Genomic DNA, 25,120 nt, shown 5'->3' with positions numbered 1-25,120 from the left:
GAAAAAGCAAGCCACCGATGGTTGAGTGAAGCGAATGAGTAGACCAGTGTCAGAAGAGTGAGTGGGGGCATAGGGCTGAAGAGGTCACTGAGAATAGGGTGGGGTGAAATGTGGAGACATTTGAAAATAAGGACGGCGATCTTGAACAAAAGCAATTGCGGATGCTGGAAATCTGAAATAAAAACAAAATGCTGGAAATACTTAGCAGGTCAGGCAGCATCCGTGGAGAAAGAAACAGAGTTAACGTTTCAGATCGATGAGCTTTCTTCAGACTGGAAGTTTGAGATTTAGTACAGAGCCAGGGAAAGTGGGGGGAGAAGACGGGGAGGAAAGCACAAAAGGGAAGGTCTGTGATAGGGTGGAGGGCAGGAGTGATTAAATATCGAAAGGAATGATGGTGCAAGGCAAAAGGGGGTGCTGATGGATCAAGTAAAGAAACAAAAGATGGGTCTAGCGGTGTTGTGAATGGCAACAGTAGAACCAATACCAGCACCAGCTCTCTGGAAAAAAAATAGGAGCAGTGGTTATGATCTGAAGTTATTGAAATCATTGTAGAGTCCAGAAGATTGTAAAATGCCTTATCGAAAGATGAGGTGCTGTTCCTTGAGCTTCTGTTGAGCTTCATTGGAACAATGTAGGAGGCTGGTCTTGAAATTGATTTCTAGGGGCATGGGGACTCTGGTTAGGATCGGGCTGATGGAAGTGGGTAAAGACACAAGTAGTGCCTGAGAGTAAGTTGCAGCTTTGGAGGGTAAGAACTGGGACACTGGCTGGGAGATATTTAGAGGAATTGATCCTAGAGATGATCAAAGGCATGGAGTAGAATCTTTGCAGCATTGCGGAAGAGATAAAAGCTGAGACGGATGATATTGGTAAAGTAATGGATTTGGGAAAGGAAATTCAACGTGGGATCAAACAACGTGTTGATGTTCTTCATCAGACTAAGCCTGAGGTGACAGTCAGGGAGGTTGATGGGGGTGAGGGAGTAGGAAAGAATGGCTTCACTTTTATCTATAATAAGCTGGAGGAAAGTTTGATTCATTCAAGACCACTGGCTAATATGTAGTATCATTTTGATTCAGATTTAGATGGAACCATTAGAGAGCAGTGCTGCAAAGTGCACTATTCGAGGAGAGTCATTGGAGGCGTCTAGAGTGATCAATGGTGTCAAAGAGGGTTGGGAGGGACAGTGAGCGCTCTGGTCAGTCACACAGGATATAATTTGTTTCTTGACCAGAGCAACATGTGCTTTGGATGAGGAGGATACCGGATTATAGGGTCTCAACTAGGGAGAGGTGGGTATGTGGTTACAAGGCAATGATGTCTTCCAGGACTTCAGAGAGACAGGAAGATTGTAGGTAGGGCAGTAATTGTAGAGGCTAGTGGGGTTTCAAGTTTTTTTTAAGGGTTGTGGTGGATGACAGCTGTTGGGAAGGCAATAAATGCCGGCCTCGCCAGCGACGCCCACATCCCATGAACGAATAAAAAAAAATGCCAGAAGATAGTAATAAGTTGAGAATATTGGCAAGGGAAAGATTGAGGAGAAGAAATTGAGTTATCAGGAGCTGAGAGAGTAGAACGTGAGCTTCATGGACAAGATGAGTTTAGTGAGGGCAGGTGGATGATTTGGGGGGAAACTATGGAATAAGAATAGGATGGGAGTAACGAGGGATCAATGTTGAATGGGAACGGGGGTGATAACTTTGATCTAGAAGTCTTCAAGTTCCTTACATTTAGCATTTGAAGAGGATGGGGGAGATGTTAATATTAGAGAGAATAGAAGTTTGGAGTTGCTTCTACTCAAATAATTTTGAATGGTTATAGCCAGGGAGAGGGAGGGACAGTCAAATCTGTGTTCAAGCCAGGCTGAATTGTGAGGTCATTTGTACACTAGTCATACCCTAGTCAAGCTCAAGGTCCACATAAATAAAGCCATGGAAGTGGATATTGTACTGGGGTAGCAATGAGAATGGTAGACTGAGATCTCGGGGGTGAGGCAGTTATGGAGGAGATCACTGCAGCAGGTTGGGCAGGGGGAGGGGATCATTGGAATTTGATATGGTGCTAATGGGAGATTTTGGGAGAAGGTAGTTTCTTTCTATGGGTGGAAACTGAAGGCAAAGGCTTATTTGGGCTGTGAGGATGTATATAAGTTTGGGATGTGTCTGACTGCCTTGGGGATTGTGAGGTTGAGGAATTGACTATACACCTGGATGGGAAGTCGATGTGGAGGTTAAGAGAAGAGCAAAGGCAAAGAAATCAGTGGAGGTGAGTTAAGATGAAGGTTGAATTCATCACGGATAAAAAGTCACTTTGTGCAAATACTGAAGTGGAATGTAGGGAGGAGATTTCAATGAGGAAAACACCTGTGAGGTAATAAATCAAGATTTTGAAGAAGTGTACGGGATGGTAAAGGACGAGATATTCAAGAGTAGAGAAAGAGCGAGAGGGGGTAGGCCATGGATCGATTGCAAGATTATAGCCATGCCAATAATGTGGTGGTTTGGGCAGGGGAGGTGGTGGAGTGAGAAAACTTGGGGGTTCTCAATGAGAAAGAAAGAATTGCCATTGGTAAGTGATGACTCGATAAGGCCTGAGATTTTGGGATGCTGGAGGATGTTCTAGCTGGAAGGCAAGACTAGACTTGATGAGGATGTACAGGCGCCTAGAGTGGTGGGGACTAAGAAGAGTTCATTTGAGGAGAAATGATATACTAGGGCCAAGATGTGGTTGGAAGGTTAGACAGCTGGAGCAAGGACAAGGGAGCAAGAATTGGGAGGAGGAAAGTATGGAGGTGGAGGATCCACAGATGCTGCCTGACTTGCTTAGTATTTCCAGCATTTTCTGTTTTTATTTCAGATTTCCAGTAGGATTCTATTCCCTTCTTCCAGTTTCTCTGTCTCCGCCACATCTGTTCAGTCGATGCCACCTTCCACACCAGTGCATCTGATATGTCTTCCTTTTCCTCAACCGAGGATTCCCCTCCACTGTAGTTGACAGGGCCCTCAACCGTGTCTGTCGCATTTCCCATACTTCTGCCCTCACCCCTTCCCCTCCCTCCCAGAACAATGATAGGGTCCCCCTTATCCTCACTTTCCACCCCATCAGTCTCCACATTCAACAGGTCATCCTCCGCCATTTCCGCCACCTTCAGTGCGATGCCACCGCCAAACACATCTTCCCCTCCCTTTTCAGCATTCCGAAGGGACCGCTCCCTCTGTGACACCCTGATCCACTCTTCCAACACCCGCTCTCCTCCCCACGGCACCTTCTCGTGCGAGCGCAGGAAATGCAACACCTGCCCTTTCACCTCCTCCCTCCCCACCGTCCAGGGTCCCAAACATTCCCTCTAGGTGAAACAGCAATTTACTTGTACTTTTTTCAAATTAGTTAACTGTATTCGCTGCTCCCAATGTGGTCTCCTCTATATTGGGGACACCAAACACAGATTGGGCGATTACTTTGCTGAACACCTTCGCTCAGTCTGCAAACGTGACCCTGACCTGCTTGCCATTCTAATTCCCTGTCCCACTTCCACTCTGACCTCTCTGTCCTCAGCCTCTTACACTGTTCCAATGAAGCTCAACGGAAGCTTGAAGAACAGCACCTCATCTATTGATTAGGCACTTTGCAACCTTCGGGATTCAATATTTATTTCAATAACTTCAGATCATAACCACTATTCCCATTTTTTCAGACAGCAAGTGCTGGTAATGGTTCTGATGTTGCCATTTACAACTCAACTAGACCCATCTTTTGTTTCTTTATTTGTCCCATTACCACCCACCTTGCCTTACACCATCATTCCTTTTGCCATTTAATCACTCCGACCCTCCACCCTATCAGAGACCTTTCCTTTTGTTCTTTTCTCCCCTCCCCTTTTTTGCTTTTGATAAAATATTCCATGGCACTATTTAAAGAGCAGGCGAGTTCTCCCACAGTACTGGTCAACATTTATCCCTCAAGCAAAACCACAAAAAAAATTATCCGGTCATTTATATAATTGTTGTTTGTGGGACTTTACTGTGCGTGTATTGGCTGCCACGTTTGCCTACATAACAATAATGACTACACTTTAAAAGTAAGTCATTAGGTGTAAAGTACTCTGGGTCATCCCAGGGCTGTAAAAGCTGCTATATAAATGCAAGTTTGTCTGTTGCTGGCAAATGAAATAGATGGAAACAGGTGGATTGAACACTTAAATTGATATAGTCTTTAAATTGTTGTCTGTTGACTAATGTGTGCAAAAGTGTCTGCTGCCATTTTGCCCATTTTTTTTGCGCTGTTGACTGCAGCACACAGGTGCAACATGCAGGCAGTACATAACAGTAGTCAAGGACAAGAAAAGGCCTTACAGCCAATCATGCCAGTCTCTTTAACACCTGTCTCTCCCAGCCCATGTCCAACCGTTTTGAACATCCCTAATGGTGTAGCCTCTAATGCGTTGCCCAGCTGATTATTCTAACATTCAATGCCCTTTCAGTACACACGCATCTGCTGTGCAAATATGAGTATTGAGATCACTTGCCCAATGATGATGTCTATTACTCATTTTTATATTTACTAATCAAAAATGCAATTAGTCACATCTGCATTCCCAATTAGCCACATGTGGCTAGTGGCTAACGTATTGGACAATATTGATTTATCTAGTAGCTTTTAATGATGTGCCCATAGTACTCCAGGTGTAATCTGACCAGTGAATTTTGAAATCCTAGTACAACATCTATATATTTGTGAAGCTCAGCAAGTGAGGCCGCATCTGTGGAGAAAGAAACAGAGTTAACGTTTCAGGGCAAAGACTTTTTCGTCAGAACTCACCAGACGATAGGTCTTCGACCTGAAACATTAATTCTGTTTCTTTCTCCACAGATGCTGCCTGATTTGCTGAGCTTCTCCAATATTTTCTGTTTTTATTTCAGATTTCCAGCATCTGCAGTATTTTGCTTTTGATTGATATATTTGTATTGTATTCCAGCATCAAAATGGATGAATTGAGTGTCTGTAATACAGTGTACATAAGCAGGTGACAATTTCACATAGGATGTTTTATGTTGACTTCAACTGTAGGTAGTTGGGGATAGTGCAAAATGATTAGACTGTAGAAACAGCTTAGCACAAGTTGAAAACCTATGTATTCTTCACAGAACTATCTTGGCTCCATACCTCTTTGTTATCTTGACCAATTACATACTGTGCAAATCACTGACTATGCATTTACTTCCCACGTTAAAAGCCCAGAAAATGTTTTGCAAAAGAATTTCATTCATATTGTCTTTGGTGTTAATGTCATCTTGAAAATGAGCTGAGAACACAGAAAACTGGTAAATTTAGACAAAATGTTGCCATCCATTAAAGACCTGACGTCAGTGAAGTTGTAAAGAAAGTTGCTTACTTCAAATCCCTCCACTCACAAATAGCGTCCAGCAAAAGAGACAAAAAAATCTCTTTTCTTAGTGGTGTATCAGAAGTTTGAGATCCTCTATAAAATATGATATGCTTATGAATTATTTTGAATGCACAAAAAAACAATTGATTTTTGATGTAAAAATGCAGTGCACATTTATATTTTGTAATGAAAAGTGCTTTGCCCTTTTGTTTTAAAAATTGTATTTTTAATTATCAAAATCTTTTGTACAATGTTTTATTGCCACCTTAATTAGTATATGAAGTGGTGTCCATATTAAATATTACCCAAAAAACACTTGTTAAAGGTGAAGTTGGGTTAGGATTTAGGTTTCGACCACACTGCTGCACCTCCTGCGTGTGGAATGATATTAATGGTGGTCAGTGGCATGGTCCAGTGCTACTAATGTTTTGTTGAGAGCCACAACTCAAAGGTCACTTTCAGGAATTCTGCAACATGGAATGTAGGTCTGCAACTTGACAACCAGCAGTTGTAAAGTGGATGCCAAGCAATTTCTACAAGAAAAGAAAAATAAACTATAGGACCAATAGTTCTATTTTAATAGGGTCTTTCATTTGCTTTGTGGAAGCTGAATAAAAAAAGAAAAGAAAGACTTGCATTTATATAGTGCCTTTCACGACCTCAGGACGCCCCAAAAGTGTTTTACAACCAATGACATACTTTTGAAGTGTAGTTACTGTTTAATGTAGGAAGCGTGGCAGCCAATTAGTGCACAGCAAGGTCCCAAAAACAGCAATGTGATAATAACCAGAATTTTTTTTAAATGATGTTGGTTGTGGGATAAATATTGGTCAGGGCAATGGGGTGAACTCCCCAACTCTTCAAAGTAATGCCATGGGATCTTTTCCATCCACCTGAGAGGGCTGACGTGGCCCCAGTTTAACGTCTCATCCGAAAGACGGCACCTCCAAAAATGTGGTACTCCCTCAGTACTGCACTGGAGTGTCAGCCTAGATTTTGAGCTCGTGTCTCTGGAGTGGGACTTGAACCTACAACCTTTTGACTGAGGCTAGAGTGCTATCACTGAGCCACGGCTGACACCATAGGAACATAGGAACAGGAGGAGGCCATTCAGCCCCTCATGCCTGCTCCGCCATTTGATAAGATCATGGCTGATCTGTGATCTAACTCCATATACCTGCCTTAGGCCCATATCTCTTAATACCTTTGATTGCCAAAAAGCTATCTATCTCAGATTTAAATTTAGCAATTGAGCTAGTATCAATTGCTGTTTGCGGAAGAGAGTTCCAAACTTCTACAACCTTTTGTGTGTAGAAATGTTTTCTAATCTCGCTCCTGAAAGGTCTGGCTCTAATTTTTAGACTGTGCCCCCTACTCCTAAAATCCCCAACCAGCGGAAATAGTTTCTCTCTATCCACCCTATCTGTTCCCCTCAATATCTTATAAACTTCGATCAGATCACCCCATAACCTTCGAAACTCTAGAGAATACAACCCCAATTTGTGTAATCTCTCCTCATAACTTAACCCTTGAAGTCCGAGTATCATTCCAGTAAACCTACGCTGCACTCCCTCCAAGGCCAATATGTCCTTCCGAAGGTGCGGTGCCCAGAACTGCTCACAGTACTCCAGGTGCTGTCTAACCAGGGTTTTGTATAGCTGCAGCATAACCTCTGCCCCCTTGTACTCCAGTCCTCTAGATATAAAGGCCAGCATTCCATTAGCCTTCTTGATTATTTTCTGCATCTGTTCTGACAGAATTAATCCTGCGTCCTATTGGTATTCCTTAGCCTCTGCCGCAGAGGAAGAAAAGAAAGGGGAACAGTGACAAATCTCAGTTCAGTCAACTTCCTACAGCTGAGCAGGCTGTGAATAGAGGCCCAGGAACATAATGAGCGGCAAGCCTGCCAAAAATGATAAACAAAGATTACACAGGCTGCAAGTGACCCAGGGCTTTATTTTGTGCACTGACCTTTCAGATGAGATGTTAAATCAAGGCCTCATCTGCCCTATCAAGCAGATGTAAACGATCCCATGGCTTTATTCGATGAACTGCAAGGGAGTTCTCCCGGTGTTCTGGCTAACATTTATCCCACAACCAACTCCACTCAGAGGTTATCTGGTCACTTAACTCAGTGCTGATTGTGGGACCTTGCAATATGCAAATTGGCTGCTGTGGTTCCATACATTACAATAGTCACTACAATTTAGAAGTACTTCATTGGCTGTGAAGCACTTAGGGATGTCCTGAGGTCTTGGAAGGCTCAATATAAATGCAAGATTTTCTTGCGATTTTTAAAAAAAAAACATTTGGTCTCTTCTGCCCTAACTGACGATAAAAATGAGACGGCAGTTGGTGCATGAGCTATGCCTTCAAATTGTGGTAGTCTGTTTTACCCTTTGTGAGAGGTAGTGGAAGGCTGTAATGCCAATTGAACTGCACCTCAGAAAATTTCATTGGCATGTCCCAGGCAGATGAGTGGTGCTCTCCAGTGACCTTTTGTTTAAAGGGGCGCTCCTGGTGTAGCACTGAGCTATACAGACCAGAAGGTCTCAGGTTTGATTGTGCTGAGTTAGTTCATACCAGATGTTTCAGCAGGTGAGTTGCTGCAATTGACCACGATGCTTCTGAGTTAAGGAGGGGAAAGTTCTACAAGGATTTCTGTTCGTGATTGGTATTCAATGACCCTCCCCCACTCCTGTCCCCAGCTGGAAAGTGTGAATATGTAGAGGCTGAGTGAAACAAGATTACATATAAGTGTGTGTAGAAAGTGTATTAATTAGCCTTTTTTTTACCCCTTTAGTGAAGGAACGAACTCCATCAAATGGAAATCTTCATCTGGAGGCAATTGAAAGCATTGCTTTTGAGAAGGGTTTGCTGCCAGATGTAATTGAGGCACTTCTGGATGTGGCTATGAGTGCTAGACTAGGTAAAGGATCTCTTTGATGTAGTGTTGCTGTGCATATTAACATTTAAAAGGGAAGGAAAGTGCTCTTCATATAGAAGAATATAATGGTCTTATTAGGAATTTCTTTTTCTTACAAAACATCGCTGTCATGGAAACCTTCAGTCAGGCCATTTTGTTGACATCAATAACGGTAAGCATCGCAGTGTACACAGGAGCTGTACCTTTGCAAACCGCAATTGGGCTTCAAATTAGTCTTTTGTTTTGTAAAGTGCAAAATATTTTTATTTTTCACAGAAAGTTCTCCTTTTCACCCAAATACAATATTGCAGTGCTAATAATTTGAATGCTCTTTTTCCACAGTTGACAGATTTAATATACGCCTCTTAAAATGCCTTATTCCTGCCTCTGTGGTTCCTGAAAGTGCAGTGACAAAAGCCATTTCCTGGATGTGTACAAGGAAACCTACCATCAATGTTCAGGTGAGTCAGTTGTAAACAATTTTACAACACCAAGTTATAGTCCAGCAATTTTATTTTAAATTCACAAGCTTTCGGAGATTTTCTCCTTCCTCAGGCAAATGTTTAAGAGGTGAGTCAGAGCAGAGTTCAGATTGCTAAGCATGGGAGGGAGCGGAGCGCCTGCTTCAGGACTTGGGTATGTAAGCATTAGCTGTGCTGCGACTAGGGTAGAGGATAGCTACATAATTGTGTGAACATCAAGCATGACTTTGAGAACTTTCGTCCAATTTACCTTTACACCATCTGTAGTTTCAAACCGATGGTCACACATGTGTTTCCAGCAAGGATCATTTGATACTAATCAGAAGCAAGAACCCAAACTGCTTTTCATTTTTCCCTTTCTATAATACAATGTTGGGGTTAATAGTAGACCAGCTGACTCAGCACAGATCAGGAACTGAACCTGGCATGGGGGAAACTTCATGAGAAATTATAATTGGAATGAGTCCGATATAACACTAGTGGATTATTTTGATTTGTGCATCAACATCTGAGTAACTTAAATTTTCACAGTTCATAATCAAACGATTCCACATCCTTGGTAGTCAGGTCAAGTTTATTACTCTTAAATAAATTTAAGTTGAACTGTGTCACTACTTTCAGTTTGTGGTGATATTAAGAGTAGAGCAAACTTAACAAAGCATTGGTCTTGGGGAACGGCTAGCATATAGGTCAGTTACTCACTTCACCGAGTCCTTGATATCAGCTCTGTTGCTGTGGGGAGATTGCCAATTGATTTTCCATTTTTATAGAAAAGCGTCTGGAATCGTAGAGTGCGATTGGTTGTTAGAATTTTGAATTTGGTGCCAGAATCACAGAAGTCTTGTGGAAGGCAGCAAGAGCTCAAGTTGCGTATTAACTGAGAAAATTTGCTGAATGTGTTTGTTGCTGCTACTCTTGGTCCCGCTGTATCGTCTCTGCCTCCAACTCTGCAAAGGGAGAGAGCCAAGGCAGTTCCACAATCCTGTGCCACTCTGTTCCCAGTTCCCAAGAAAGAGCATTTTTAGAGTACTAGAATACCGGTCTGCCAACAACTATCTATACCTTCAACTGGTTAACACAATCCTGCTTCATTAGTTGTAGTCAGTTGGGGAGAGGTTCTGAACATTTATTTAAAATTAATCGATTTCTCTTGACATTGCATATGGGGAGGCATCACATGTATTGCCTCGATATCTGATTGTGGAAAGCATCTTCAGTAATGGCTTCTCTTGACACCCTATGCGGTTATCTCTGGAACCCCAAGGATCTACCCTTGGCACCTCCTCTTTCTCATCTACATTTTGTCTCATGGTGACACCATCTGAGGACATGGGGTCAGGTTCCACATGTCTGCTGATGACATCAACTCTACCTCTCATCACCTATCTCAACCCTTTCACTGCCTCTGTGTTGTCAGACTCGTTGTCTGACATCCAGTCTCAGATGACGTGCAATTTCCTCCAGTTAAACAGTGAGAAGATCAAAGCCATCGTCTTTGGCTACCCCACAAACTCCGTACCCTTGCCACTGATCCCATCCCCCGCTGTCTCCAATTGAACCAGATTGTTCACAACCTCAGTGTCCTATCTGATCCTGTGCTGAGCCTCTGACCTCATAGTCTCCACCACAAAGACCGCTTACCTCTGCCTCCCTAACATTGCCCACCTCTTCCTCAGCTCGGTCCATCTGCTGCTGAAACCATTATCCATGCCTTTGTCACCTCTGGAGTCGACTGTTCCAATGCTTTCCTGGCCGGCCTCCCATCTTCCACCCTCTGTAAAGTTCAGCTAATCCAAAGCTCTATCCTATCTTGCACCAAGTCCTGCTCACCCATCATTCCTGTCCCCGCTGACCGACATTGGCAGCCAGTCCCCCAATGCCTCCAATTTAAAATTCTCATCATATTTAAATTCCTTCATTAGAGTACAGCTCTGTGTAACCTCCTCCAGCCCTACAACCCTCCAAGAATACTGCATTCCTCCAACTTTGGCCTCGTGCATTCTCCCTTCCCTTCCCCACTTTTGGTGGGTATATCTTCAGCCGTTTAGGCCCTACACTCTAGAACTTGCTCCCTAAACCTCTGCCTCTCTACATCCCTCTCCTCCTTTCAGAACTTCCTTAAAATCCACCTCTTTGATCAAGCTTTTGGTTACACTCCTAATATTTCCCTCTTTGGCTTGGTGTCCATATTTGTCTAATTATACTTTTGTGAAGCGCCTTGAGACTTTTTCTGTGTTAAAGGTGTTTTATAAATGCAAGTTGTTTTTATGGTTGTTAAATTGATAAAGCAGTGGGCCCTGCTGAAGCAATACATTTTTCAAGTAATGGGCACCAGCAAATTAAACAATTAAAGCAGCAGTGGCTACACTAGTGAATTAGAAAGTTATTGGAACAACAAGCGCTGGTGAATTAATAAATTTAAAGAGGCACACCAATTTAACGGGCACACCAAAAACTAAATTAGTGGAGATATGGGCATAGCAACTGAATAAATGAGCATCGCACACTGAATGATTTAATAAATTACAGCAACGGACAACAGTTAATTAAATGAAGTGGGCAGCAGTGAATTAATAAACTCATAGTCCGACAGGCAGATAAGAACTTGCAATTTTATATAGTGCCTTTCACAACCTCAGGATGTCCCAAAAAATTTTACAGCCAATTAAGTACTTTTGAAATGCAGCCACCGTTATTATGTGGGAAATGCAGCAGCCAATTTGTGCACAACAAGGTTCCACAAACTGCAATGAAATAAATGACCAGATCCTTTTTTTTTAGTTGTTGGTTGAGGGATAAATATTGGCCAGAACTCTGGAAAAACTCCCCTGCACTTCTTCAAATAATGCCATGGGACATGAGAGGGTTTAACGTCTCATGCGAAAGACGGCATCTCTGACCGTGTAGCACTCCCTCAGTACTGCACTGAAGTGAGAGCCTAGATTATGTGCTCAAGTCTCTGGTGTGGGGCTTGAACCCACAACCTGACTCTGAGGTGAGTGCTATCACTGAACCTGGGTTGACACCTTGATCAATACATTAATAGAGCAGCAGGCATACCTGCAAATTAATAAATGGAGCAGTGGGCACCAGTGAATTAATATGCCTTTCCTACTTTGGATGTTGATGCTTCAATCTCCAATGACTCACTAGCAGTTTACTTTTCAGAGCACTATGAATGATTATCATGTATCTGCTACTGTAAAGGTAAGTTTTTTTTATAAAGTCTCTTTTGGCTTAAAAAAAAGACTTTTAGTTTGCTACGGCACTTAAACAGTTAAGATATACATGTAAATTTATTACATATTTACTTGTATAATACATTCACTTCAAGTGCTTGTAAAGATTCCGGATCTTTTAAAAAATTTAGTGGTGGATTAGCACCATGAAGAAAGGTTGCTGGAAGGAAAGCTCGCAGGGGGATGGAGGGGTGCAGCTAAACGAATGGGGATGGGTCATGATGCGATAAGTTGCATGGCGTTGGGGTCACGGTGGGCCAGATGTTGGTTGCAATGGGATGGGTCAAGATCTGAGGTGGTAGGCTGAAATCCAGTACTATATAGTAGGAGTGGGTGGGTGGAGATTCAGGCAGGCCCCAACCTGAAATTGGGTGGCTGGAAAAGATAGAAGTAGGCTTACAAATAAGCAAAGGGGTAAAAGGGCAAACTGTTTATCAGGTGTTAGCCATTGCTCGGTGGGAGAACTCCCGCCTCTGAGTCAGAAGGTTGTGTGTTTCAAGTCGAGACTTGAGCCCATGATCTAGCCGACACTCCAGTGCACTGTTGGAGGTGCCATCTTTCGGATGTTAAAACGAGGCTCCGTCTGCCCTCTTAGGTGGACGTAAAAGATCCCATGGCACTATTCAAAGAAGAGCAGACGAGTCCTCCCGGTGTCCTGGCCGATATTTATCCCTCAGCCAACGTTACTAACACAGATTATCTAGTCATTATCTCATTGCTGTTTGTGGAAGCTTCCTGTGTATAAATTGGTTGCTGCGGTTCCTACACTTAAACAGTGACTACACTTCAAAAGTACTTCATTGGTTGTAAAGCGCTTTGGGACGACCTGAGGTCGTGAAAGGCGCTGTATAAATGCAAGTTTGTTCTTTCATTCTTTGAAGAACTTGAAAACTGGGGTTTAAATACCCAATAAACGGTGGGGGGGGAACACCATGAAAATCAGGTAAAATGCAAAATACCTACTGGACTTGAGAGATGAGAGACGTACCACAGGACAGCCTACAGGCTGCAACTGTACTGTGATAAGAAACTTTGTACATAAAGGATTCCCATTATAAAATGATTACTGATGGATTAGCATTATAAGTAATTACACAATCAGTTGTCATGAAAAATGTTAACTTAAAAGGGCTACACGAAGTAGCATTGTTGGCCTAAAGATTGACGTTGCTCATGGTGAACTGCAGGTATTATAGGTTCAGGGGTGTTATGTGAAGTAGTATTACCATGAACACAGACTTGCCAGCTATGGGGGCAGCTCTGGGAGTACTAGGAAGGGGTTCTGGAATTTGGCACTATTGGGACGGGTTTTGTATTTGAGCAGTATTTTGGAGGAGGTTCTATGGTCTGGGAGTACTGGGGAGAGGGGAGGGGTCCTGGAAATTCTGAAAGAAGTTTCTGGGAGCATTGGATGGATCGCTGGGAGAAGGGCCCTTGGATTTGAAAATGTTGAGCTTGATTTCAGGGTCTGGGCGCATTGGTGGTTCTGTGATTACAGTATGGGGTCGAGGGGTTTGTGAGCACTAAAGACGGGAGGCCTGTCGTCTGGGAGTGTTGGAGGGTGTTCCCTTGGAAATGGTCAATGAGGGTGAATTAACTCTACAGGGAGGAAAAATCAGCAATGCTTATGTGCCTGCAAATGGTCAGCTGCCAAGCAGCATTGGTTCTGGGGGAGCAGGCTGTGTGGGAGTCAGAAGTTAAGATACCCTCCAAACAAATACAGTAGCTATTAATTGTCAGAGTTGAAACAGAATAGTATGTAATTGAATGAAAATAGGTTTACTTTAGGTGTAGACCTGCTGCTGTTTGGTGAATAAAACAGTATTGTCCTTCAGGTGAAAAGAAAACCTGGAATACAAAGGAGGTCTATCAGTGTCTGAAAAAGAAATGACTGGATCAACATTTCTGGTGTTGACCCTTCATGTTCTTAAACCTTAAGGTGCTTTTATGTTACAAGAGAACTCTTCAGAGCAAGCATGAGGTTCACCCATCTTCAGCTGCATTTGTAAATATAAATGGCCTGGCTTGCCTTGATTTGATAGCAAAATAGCATGAGGAATGAGCACTGTGATCCAGAGGGCTGACAGCATCAGTTTCCTGGCTTGTTGACTCTAATTTATTTTTCTCTCCTAGGCCCATCACAATTGTACCTCTGTTCTACTTGGGCAAGTTTTGAAAAAGGACACCCAGACTTGTAGCATGTGTTGAAAACAAGGTCTCAATTTAACAAATGGGTTTCCAAAGTCTCTGCAGAAGAGAATAAGCAGAAACATGGGAGCATAGAATAGGCATCACACAGAGGTTAGCTTGCAACAATAATAGCACTTTTGGAAAAGGATGCTTTTCCAAAAAGCATGTAGAGAGCGGCACGGTGCAATTGACATACAAACTATAAACACTATGCCTGATAGCAGTTGATTTCTCTACTTTGCAGGTGCTGTTTATCAGATGGTTGTTAACTATGTTTGATCTGTTGAACTCAAAGAAGCAATTACATTCATTGTATGGCATCATTTTCTTCTACCTTCAGAATGACAAACTGGTAAGAAATGCTACAAATTGGCCCTGATTAGATAAACTGCGTGCTTTAGTGAGGTGACCGTAACTGAGGGATAAGGAAGGAGAGTAGATCTGTAGCCTGATAACTGGCTAAAGTATAATTCGATCACCAACTGTTGGCCTCTTCAATTGCCCAAATACTGACTCCTGGGCCTCGATTTTCACTCAGCCATTTCTGGGCAGGAAACCCGGAAGTATGGGTTTCCCTGATGTCCTTACAATTTTGAAGTGAGGACATCTTTTAAATTTTTTCTGCAGGTTCCCTGCGTGACAGCCAGCCAGATTGACAGGCTGGCTGCCTGTCGGGCGGGAAAGCAGCCAGGGAATGGAAGTCAGCTGGTAAGTCTGACATCGGTGGCTTGGGGCCGGACAGTGGGGGAGGGTGGGGGTCAGTCATCGGGGGCTTGGGGCTGGACATCGGTGGGGTGGGTGGTCGGAGACATCGTTGGGGAGGGGGTTACGTGTGGAATGGTCAGAGGACATCGGAGGTCTGCAGTCATCTGGGGGTGGGCGATTGCAAATGTCAGATCATGGCAGGTAAGCTTGTTGGGCCTGGAGGGAACACTCCTGGTCCACAAGCTGTGCTATTAAGGTACCTGTTGATCCAGCCCTCCTCCCTGATCTTACGTGGCATGAATCAGAAGGCCCCGGGTGGGGGAGTGGGGTGGGAGGGAGAAAGGAAAAAGAGTTCCAGATTCCTACCACCCTCTGTGGAAAAAGTACTTCATAATTTCATTCCTAAATGGCCCTGCTCTAATTTGAAGAGAATGTCCTCTTGTTCTGGGCTCCCCCCACCAGAGGAAATAATTTCTCTGTATCTAATCTATTGAATCCCTGTATCATTTTGAACACCTCGATTAAATTACCCCTCAACCTTCTCAACACAAAGGGCATAACTATGTAACTCGTGCTGTAAGCGCCCAGTTATAATTCTATTTATTAAAAAAAAAGCATATATTCACTAAAGCATTTTCGAATGCATTTCAATTTGTTTGTGATATGCCACACGACCTGGTAGTTGTGAGTGAATAAAGCACTTGTAATAAAAGCTGCTCCAGTAGTGTGTAAAGGAAACTAATGGAACTGTGACGTTTTTCACCTCTTTATGTAAAACCATTCACATCAAAATGTTTATCTTCAGCTTTTTAATCTTTGATATTTGTAAGAATATGTGATTCAGACATGATTTTTTTTCCTTTTCAGTGTCCCTATATATGTCACCTATTGTACCTACTAACTAAAAAGGAAAATGGTAAGTAATGAGCACAGCAGTAATATTTTATGTCAGAAACTGGTAAAGGGGGAGGAGTAGCTTTAGTGATTAAGGATGAAATTATTTCCATGATAAGAGAGGATATAACGAGAGATAAGCAGGCAGTGGAGACTTTATGGGGTAGAATTAAGAAATAGAAAAGTATTTAAGATTGTAGTGCGAGTTGTGTATAGGCCCCCTGGTAGCAGCTGTGAAGTGGCAGTATGTATAAATGCAGAGATTAGACAAGCGTATAGCAAAGGCAGAGTGGTTTTAATGGGGGATTTTAACTTTCATAAAGGTAGCGAATTTCTTGTGTGTTCAGGACAGCTTTCTGCAACAATGTGTCCTGGAACCAACAAGGCCATATTAGATTTAATAATGGATCAGAAATAACGGGGGTGCTCAACAGCACTCTCTGTTTTTAGTGGTGAATTGAAGGAGCAAGTTCCCATGTTTGCACATGCGCATTGAAACGCGGAAATCTGGAACTTGCTCCTAATGGTTCACCGGCGACATGACAGCTTTGAATTAAAGGGCCATTAGACGCTGCAATCAGAGAAATCATTGAAAAGGCACTAACTTGCTATTCTGCCCAGCTGGAAAGTAACTAATTATGCCACCAAACAGGTACACTTAAAAATACCAGGCCTAAATCAAGTTCTAACAGCGCGATTAGTCTTAATAACTGCTAAACAACTAAAAATTAACTTTTTAAAAATGTGGAGTCTCATATTATTCCTTATTTTAATAGGTTTTGGTCATTTAAGAAACATTAAATTAAAAAAACATTTTTTTTTTACTTTTCCCTTTTGACTCTTTAATTTAATTCAATTATTTCTTCGGCTTGTATGTAAATAAAAAAATTAAATTTTTTTTTACTTACAATGAAATACTAACTTTAAATGAATGAAGTCTGCTTGCCTGCTTGAGCAGTGCAGCCTGAATCTATGGGCGTGACTTCTCTTCCTGACAGATTTTGTGGGCGTGCCTTCTCCTCACATACTTTTCCAGGTGGGAAGCATCTCATGCTGCTCAGAGGCTGTGTTGATAGCACACATTTTGTTTTAAGTTCAAATTCAAGCAATTCGACGCCTCAGAGCCTGGAGTAAGTATTTATGTTAATTTAATTCGCAGGAGCTGCGGTGAACGTTGCCTCGCCGCTCTGCGCGATTTCTGCCCCAACAAGTAATGAGTCAGATTTAGTTAGCAGCCTAACGGTGCATGATCATTTATCTAATAGCGATCATAATATGATCGAGTTCAACGTTGTGTTTGAAAGGGAGAAACTCGTAACAGCTACTAAGATTCTAAATTTAGGTACGCCCGACTTCAACGGGATGAGACACAGACTGTCCACAGTAAACTTGGCAAATTTGTCAGAGTGAAACGACAGGGTCAGTGGGGGGTGTTCAAAAAAGAATTTAACGTGATACAGAGCTACTTTATACCCTTAAGGGGCAAGAGCTCTACTTGCCCAAAAAAAAGTCATGGACAATAAAAGAGGCAGCATAAAACTAAAAGGAAAAGCATACAGAGGTGCAAAAAAATAGCACTGATCCTGCTGACTGGGTGACAACAGATAGTAAGAGCTACAAAAATGGAGTATGAAAAGAAAGTTGCAAGGGATATCAAAATCAACACACAATTTTTACAATTATATTAGGAGAAAGAGGGTATTCAAGAGCAATGTGGGCCCCTTAAAAACTGATGATGGTGATATTGTAAATGAAAATCAGAAAATGGCGGACATGCTAAATAATTACTTTGCATCAGTATTTACAGTAGAGGAAGAGATGGCATGCCGGACACCCCAAGGAAACTAATTTTGAATCAGGGACGGGGACTCACCATAATTAATGTAAGCAAATTAACAGTAATGAAAAAAATAATGGCACTAAAGACAAATCCCCAGGTCCAGATGATTTCCATCCTAGAGTTTTAAAGGAAGTGGGTGTGAACATTGCAGATACCCTAACTAATCTTCCAGAGTTCTCTCGATTCAGGAACCGTTCCTTTTTAGATTGGAAAATTGCATGTCACTCCGCCATTTAAGAAAGGTGAGAGAGGGAAACCAGGGAATTATAGACCAGTTTAGCCTAACATCTGTTGTCAGGAAATTACTGGGAGTCTATAATTAAGGATAGAGCGACTGCACACCTTGAAAATTTTCAGCTGATCAGAGAGCACCAGCATAGATTTGTAATGGGTAGGTCATGCCTGACGAACGTGATTTAATTTTTTGAAGAGGTGACTTAAGTAGTGGACGGGGAATGTCTATGGATGTTGTTTGTATGGACTTCCAGAAGGCATTCAGTAAAGTCCCTTGTAAGAGAGTGTTGGGTAATGGTGAAGCTCATGGAATTGAGGGAAAATTATTGATCTAGTTAGGAAATTGGCTGATCGGCAGGAGACAGAGAGTAGGGATGATGGGCAGGTACTCAAGTTGGCAGAATGGGCTTAGTGGTGTCCCTACAGGGATCTGTATTGGGGCCTCAACTATTCACTATATTTATTAACGACTTAAATGACGGGACAAAGAGCCACATATCCAAGTCTGCCAATGACACAAAGATAGGCAGCATTGTAAGCTGTGTAGATGGAAACATAAAATTACAGAGATATTAATAGATTATGTGAATGGGCAAAACTGTGGCAAATGGATTTCAATGTAGGCAAGTGTGAGGCCATCTGCTTTGAACCAAAAATGATAGATCAGAGTACTTTCTAAATGGTGAAAAGCTCGAAACAGTGGAGGTCCAAAGAGACTTAGGAGTCCATCTATGTAGATCGTTAAAATGTCATGGACAGGTACAGAAAATAATCAAAAAGGCTAGTGGAATGCTGGCCTTTATATCTAGAGGCCTAGAATACAAGCGGGGGGGGGTACAAGATATGCTACAGCTATACAAAGCCCTGGTTAGACCAGACCTGCAGTACTGTGTTCAGTTCTGGGCACTGCACCTTAGGGAAGGATATATTGGCCTTGGAGGGAGTGCAGCGTAGATTTACTGGAATGATACCTGGACTCCAAGGGTTAAATTACGAGGAGAGATTACACAAACAATGGTTGTATTCCTTGAAATTTATAAGATTAAGGGATGATTTGATCGAAGTTTTCAAGATATTAAGGGGAACTGGGAGGGTAGATAGAGAGAAACTATTTCCACTGGTTGGGGAGTCTAGGACTAGGGGACATAGCCTAAAAATTAGAGCCAGGACTCTAAGGAGTGAAGTTAGGAAACACTTCTACATGGTTGTAGAAGTTTGGAACTCTCCTGCAAACGGCAGTTGATGCTAGCTCAATTGTTAATTTTAAATCTGAGTGCTAGATTTTTGTTAGCCCCATATCCCTTAATGCCTTTGGTTATGATGGGTATATGGAGTTAGGTCACTGATCAGCCATGATCTCATTAAATGGCGGAACAGGCTAAATGGCCTATTCTTGTTCCTATGTTCCTATATGAAAACTATAATTTTTTTTTAATGTTCTGATACCAAGTGCACAAACTGGTGCGCACAAAAGAAAGGGGGATGTCATTTGCCTTTGATGGATTTTGCAGTGACAAGGTTGTGGTTTATAATTGTCACATCTGTCAATATTTTGAGAAACAAATTCCACTTGAGATTTCTTACAAGTGGTTCTCGTGTAACGGTGACCCAAAGGCATTACTTCCTAAATGTGTTTCTGGTAAGTAGGAGGATTGTCGTATTGAACACATCATCTGTCATAATAGGGGAGGGATTGCAACCAATTTATTCAGCATAGATATAAAGTTTAGCTTGCTCACCTAAAGCCATGTAAAATATTTGTTTCCTAGTTCTGTACTAAATACAATTATTAATTTGATAGCATGGGATTGATGTGGTCGTATATGATAGTCATGTGACAAGTTGCATCTGATCTTGGCTGATTGCTAGGCTGCTTGAGAAGGCATGAGCAGATTTTGGAAGACAGCCAATGGCATGGAACCTTGCTGATGGCAGGTGCAGGATGCAAAATAAACTACACAACCTATCACACCCTGCTTGCTGCATGTTGTATTTTGCAAATTTGGTGGCACAAATGAGTATTGTAACAATAACTTGAAGTTATAAAACGCCTTTAAAGTAGAAAAACATCTCAAGGCGCTTCATTGTGGCATGATCAAAAAAAAATTGGATGCCAAGCCAAAGGAGGAGATATTAGATGGAACAGCCTAACGAGTAGTCAAAGAGGTGAGTTTTAAGGAGGGTCTTAAACCTATCTCTACCTAACTTTCCTTTAAGGAGGGAATTCCAAAACGTGAGGCCAAGGGGGCTGAAGGCACAGCTGCGAATGTAGGAGGAAGGGAAGGGAAGGGAAGATGCTTATGAGGCCAGAGTCAGAGGAATGGAGAGTTTGGGGTGGGAGCCAAAGGTTGTAGGCCTGGAGGAGGTTACAGAGATAGGGAGGGTCAAAGCCATGAAGAGACTTAAATATGAGGAGAATTTTAAATTTGAGGCATTGGAGGATCAGGTCAGCAAGGACCAAGAGGACAGGTGAGCTCGACTTGGTGCGCAATTGGTTTTCGGCAGCGGTGTTTTGGATGAGTTGAAATTCATGGAGGATGAAGGATGAGAGGTTGGCAAGGAGAGGATTGGAATAGTCGAGTGTGGAGGTGACAAAGGCGTGGATGAAGGCTTCAGCAGCAAATTGGCTGAGGTTGGGGTGGTGGCGGGCAATGTTACAGAGGTGGAATTAGACATTCTTGTGATGGAGAGGATATGGAGTTGGAAGCTCAGCTTGGAGTTGAATAGGACACAATGTTATGGACAATCTGGTTCAGCCTCGGACTGTGTCCGGTGTGTGAGGTGGAATCAGTGGCAAGGGTACAGAGTTTGTGGTGGGGGTTTCAAAAATATTTAGCAAGAGGTAATTGCAGCTCATCCAAGACTGGATGTCAAACAACACACAGGCAGTGGAGTGTGTTTTTTTTTATTTGTTCATGGGATGTGGGCGTCGCTGGCAAGGCCAGCATTTATTGCCCATCTCGAATTGCCCTTGAGAAGGTGGTGGTGAGCTGCCTTCTTGAACTGCTGCAGTCCACGTGGTGAAAGTTCTCCCACAGTGCTGTTAGGAAGGGAGTTCCAGGATTTTGACCCAGCGACGATGATGGAACGGTGATATATTTCCAAGTCGGGATGGTGTGTGACTTGGAGGGGAACTTGGAGGTGGTGTTGTTCCCATGTGCCTGCTGCTCTTGTCCTTCTAGGTGGTAGAAGTCGTGGGTTTGGGAGGTGCTGTCGAAGAAGCCTTGGCGAGTTGCTGCAGTGCATCCTGTGGATGGTACACACTGAGTCACTTGCCGCAGAATACCCAGCCTCTGACCTGTTCTTGTAGCCACAGTATTTATGTGGCTGGTCCAGTTAAGTTTCTGGTCATTGGTGACCCCTAGGATGTTGATGGTGGGGGATTCGGCGATGGTAATGCCGTTGAATGTCAAGGGGAGGTGGTTAGACTCTCTCTTGTTGAAGATGGTCATTGCCTGGCACTTGTCTGGCGCAAATGTTACTTGCCACTTATCAGCCCAAGCCTGGATGTTATCCAGGTCTTGCTGCATGCGGGCTCGGACTGCTTCATTATTTTGGGGGTTGCGAATGGAACTGAACACTGTGCAATCATTGGCGAACATCCCCATTTCTGACCTTATGATGGAGGGAAGGTCATTGATGAAGCTGCTGAAGATGGTTGGGCCTAGGACACTGCCCTGAGGAACTCCTGCAGCAATGTCCTGGGGCTGAGATGATTGACCTCCAGCAACCACTACCGTCTTCCTTTGTGCTAGGTATGACTCCAGCCACTGGAGAGTTTTCCTCCTGATTCCCATTGACTTCAATTTTACTAGGGCTCCTTGGTGCCACACTCAGTCAAATGCTGCCTTGATGTCAAGGGCAATCACTCTCAACTCACCTCTGGAATTCAGCTCTTTTGTCCATGTTTGGACCAAGGCTGTAATGAGGTCTTGAGCCAAGTGGTCCTGGCGGAACCCAAACTGAGCATCGGTGAGCAGGTTATTGGTGAGTAAGTGCTGCTTGATAGCACTGTCGACGACACCTTCCATCACTTTGCTGATGATTGAGAGTATACTGATGGGGCGGTAATTGGCCGGATTGGATTTGTCCTGCTTTTTGTGGACAGGACATACCTGGGCAACTTTCCACACTGTCTGGTAGATGCCAGTGTTGTAGCTGTACTGGAACAGCTTGGCTAGAGGCGCAGCTAGTTCTGGAGCACAAATGTTCAGCACTACAGCCGGAATGTTGTCAGAGCCCATAGCCTTTGCTGTATCCAGTGCACTCAGCCATTTCTTGATATCACGTGGAGTGAATTGAATTGGCTGAAGACTGGATTCTGTGATGGTGGGGATATCAGGAGGAGGCCGAGATGGATCATCCACTCGGCACTTCTGGCTGAAGGTGGTTGCAAACCCTTCAGCCTTGTCTTTTGCGCTCATGTGCTGGACTCTGTCATCATTGAGACTGGGGATGTTTACAGAGCCTCCCCCTCCTGTTAGTTGTTTAATTGTCCACCACCATTCACGTTGAGAGAGGTGGTGTTGAGATAGAACGAAGTGTTGTCAGCGTACATGTGGAAGCTGTCCCATGTGTGTGGATGATGTCATCAAGGGGCAGCATGTCAAAGAGGAAGAGGCCAAAGACTGGGGATTCTGGAGGTAACAGTGCGTGGAAGGACGAGAAGCCATTGTTGGACAGTGGAGGAGAGGTGCTGGCGGAGGATGGTGTGGTCGACAGTGTCAAAGGTTGCATAGCGGACAAGGAGGGATAATGCGCCATGGTCAGAGTCACTGAGGGTATCATTTATGAATTTGGTTGAGCCCAGTTTCGGTGCGGGGTGAAAACCCAATCAGAGATTCAAACAGTGAAATGTGGGAAAGATGGGCACAGATTTAGGAGGCGACAACATGTTCAAGGACTGTTATTTATTCTCTTGTCCAGTTATTGTTCAATAACTGAAGTCAGCAATCAAAGCCTAAAAATCAAGGTCTACTGTTGTCATTCTGTCACTTCTCAAAGATATAGGAGGAATCTGGAGGTATTGGATAGAACCAGTAGCCAAATCAAATCCATAGCTCCCTTTCTAAATTAGTCATCCTCTGCTAATTCATGCAGCATTATCTATCTTGTGTGCTGTAAAAATTATTTAGAGACTCACGAGCAGTTGGATACATGGAAGATAAAATATCCATCATAAGAAGGGTAAAAACGTGCAAAAATGTAAGAGCAACCATGTCACTTATTGCTGGCTGACTTAATGACCAACTTAAGGACAGGATGGCTTTTCCCAAAGCTGTGATGATTACAGTAGCGTTTAGTTTCAATGTAGCAACATGTATCCTATCCTACATAAAATCTCACTTGCCAAATACCTGGCCTTGTTAACCTAATTTGGCTACTTATCATTTTAGCATGTTAAATTTAAAATCCTCCGCATCCAATCTCTCCATCTTTACTCTGCCCTGTCTCTGCATCCCTATTTATTCTCCTGCACCCTTAAGTCCTGGGATTCTGCCCTTTTGTCCATCCTCCCCTCCCTTTGCTGTACCATTTTTTCCAGGCAACTGTGAAGGACTTGTGCTGAACAACATCAATTTATCTTGGAGAGGGGGCGGGGGGAAAGTCCTTCGGTGCTTCTTAATGGAACTAGATAGGGGAACGGATATAGTGGGAGAAATTAGGAAGGGTGACCTAAAGCATGGTGAAAAAGATGGGCCTATGCCTGAAATCTGAACTCATTTGTTTTCTCCACAGATGCTGACTGACCTGCTGAATGTTTCCAGCATTTTCTGTTTTTACTTTTAAAAAGATGGGGTTTGAGCTGGTTTTTAATGGTGGAGCGGTTTAGGGGGGGGGAGTTTTGAGTGTTTGGCTGAGGTCGGTGAAGACTGCACCACCAATGATGTGGGAGGAGAGGATGCATAAAAGGTCAGAGTCACAGGACCTATGGGTGGAGGAGAAGAAGGCAAACAGAAATAGGACGGAGTGAAACTGAAGATGAGAACGAGGATTTTAAATTTGATGCATTGGGGAACAGAGCCAATTTAAGTTAGCAAGGATAGAGTAATTAGTGCAAGATAGGATACAGATTGCTGCATTTTGGGCAAGTTGAAGTTTATGAAATGTTGAAAATAGGTTGGCAAGGAGGGCAATGGCATAATTGAGTCTGGAGGTGACAAAAATATTAAGGGCTTCAGTGGTGAAGGGGCAAAGGCAGGAAGTTTAGCAGAGGTGGGTTTAAGCGGCCTGGTTCAGCCTTAATGAATAGACAGGAATTGGATCTTTACGGGGGCAGGGGGAGTGGTGGTGGCGGGATGTGTGAGGGGAGCTGAAAATAATGGCTTCCGTCTTTCCGATGTTCATTTTTAAAAAAAAAATGTTGAGACTCATCTATGCCTCGATGTCTGGCTGGGGGTCAGGAGAGGTGATAGAGAGGTAGATTTGAGTATCCTTGGCACACGTATGAAAGCTGACCCCGTGCCTATGGATGATGTCACCAACGGGTACTGTGTACGTGAAGAAGAGGAGAGGGCAAGTGTAGACCCTTGGGCAGCTTGGGTACCAGAGGTGAGAATTAGATTTGGTGTCTTAGCTGCCCAAAACTCAAGGCTACAACTGCCTTAGGATCAACTTGAGTTACATTGAAGTCACATCTTTGCAGCTTAAATTTATGACACCTGGAATCATCTCTTCGTTGCTTTCCACTCCACTCTCTCAATGACAATAATGTCCTTGTAGATAATATTAAGTCTGTTCCAACTGAAATCCTAGCTAGAAAAATTGAAAATCCATCTGTGCTCATGTTTAGAATCTAGAGCACTTACCACAGCAGTTGTGATGAGTTGTCAGAGTTCCAAAAGACTGCTGGATAGAACAATTCTACCTCTGTGAGAGGTGGAAGTAGAAGACAGATGGAGAGAAGTGCACACTTCTTAAACCGTCTTGGTTGTCTCACTACGGGTATAATACCTGTTGGGAGCTTCTTGAATTGATGTGTCGCCAGTGTCTGACATATGGTTCTCCTGGCTGAAAGTGGAAACTTGGAGTTGAGCAGCTTTAAGAGGGTGGAAAGGTAAATCTTTCCGGAATGATCTCTAATGCAGTTTGTAATTTCTACATTTGAGGTGATGGCACAATCCCTGAATGTTCAGTTATATTGTTCTGGGGCATGAAACTGATTGATTTAACACTGATCTGTTATACAGTTTCAGAAACTATTTGCATATTGATTTTTTA

General features: G+C 43.1%; 1 protein-coding gene across 1 annotated transcript in view; it reads left to right on the top strand.

Annotated features, from left to right (window-relative positions):
• Window positions 1-25,120, top strand: part of cenpi (centromere protein I) — a 78,851-nt gene that overhangs the window by 311 nt on the left and 53,420 nt on the right. The window contains exons 2-5 of the mRNA XM_067996664.1: window positions 8,193-8,318; window positions 8,658-8,776; window positions 14,471-14,578; window positions 15,799-15,847. Coding sequence (XP_067852765.1) covers window positions 8,193-8,318; window positions 8,658-8,776; window positions 14,471-14,578; window positions 15,799-15,847 — 402 coding nt within the window. The remainder of the gene's footprint in view (window positions 1-8,192; window positions 8,319-8,657; window positions 8,777-14,470; window positions 14,579-15,798; window positions 15,848-25,120) is intronic.

Source organism: Heptranchias perlo, chromosome 15 (assembly GCF_035084215.1).
Source record: "Heptranchias perlo isolate sHepPer1 chromosome 15, sHepPer1.hap1, whole genome shotgun sequence".
NCBI classification, from domain to species: Eukaryota; Metazoa; Chordata; class Chondrichthyes; order Hexanchiformes; family Hexanchidae; genus Heptranchias; species Heptranchias perlo.
This window is presented reverse-complemented; position numbering and strand designations above follow the sequence as displayed.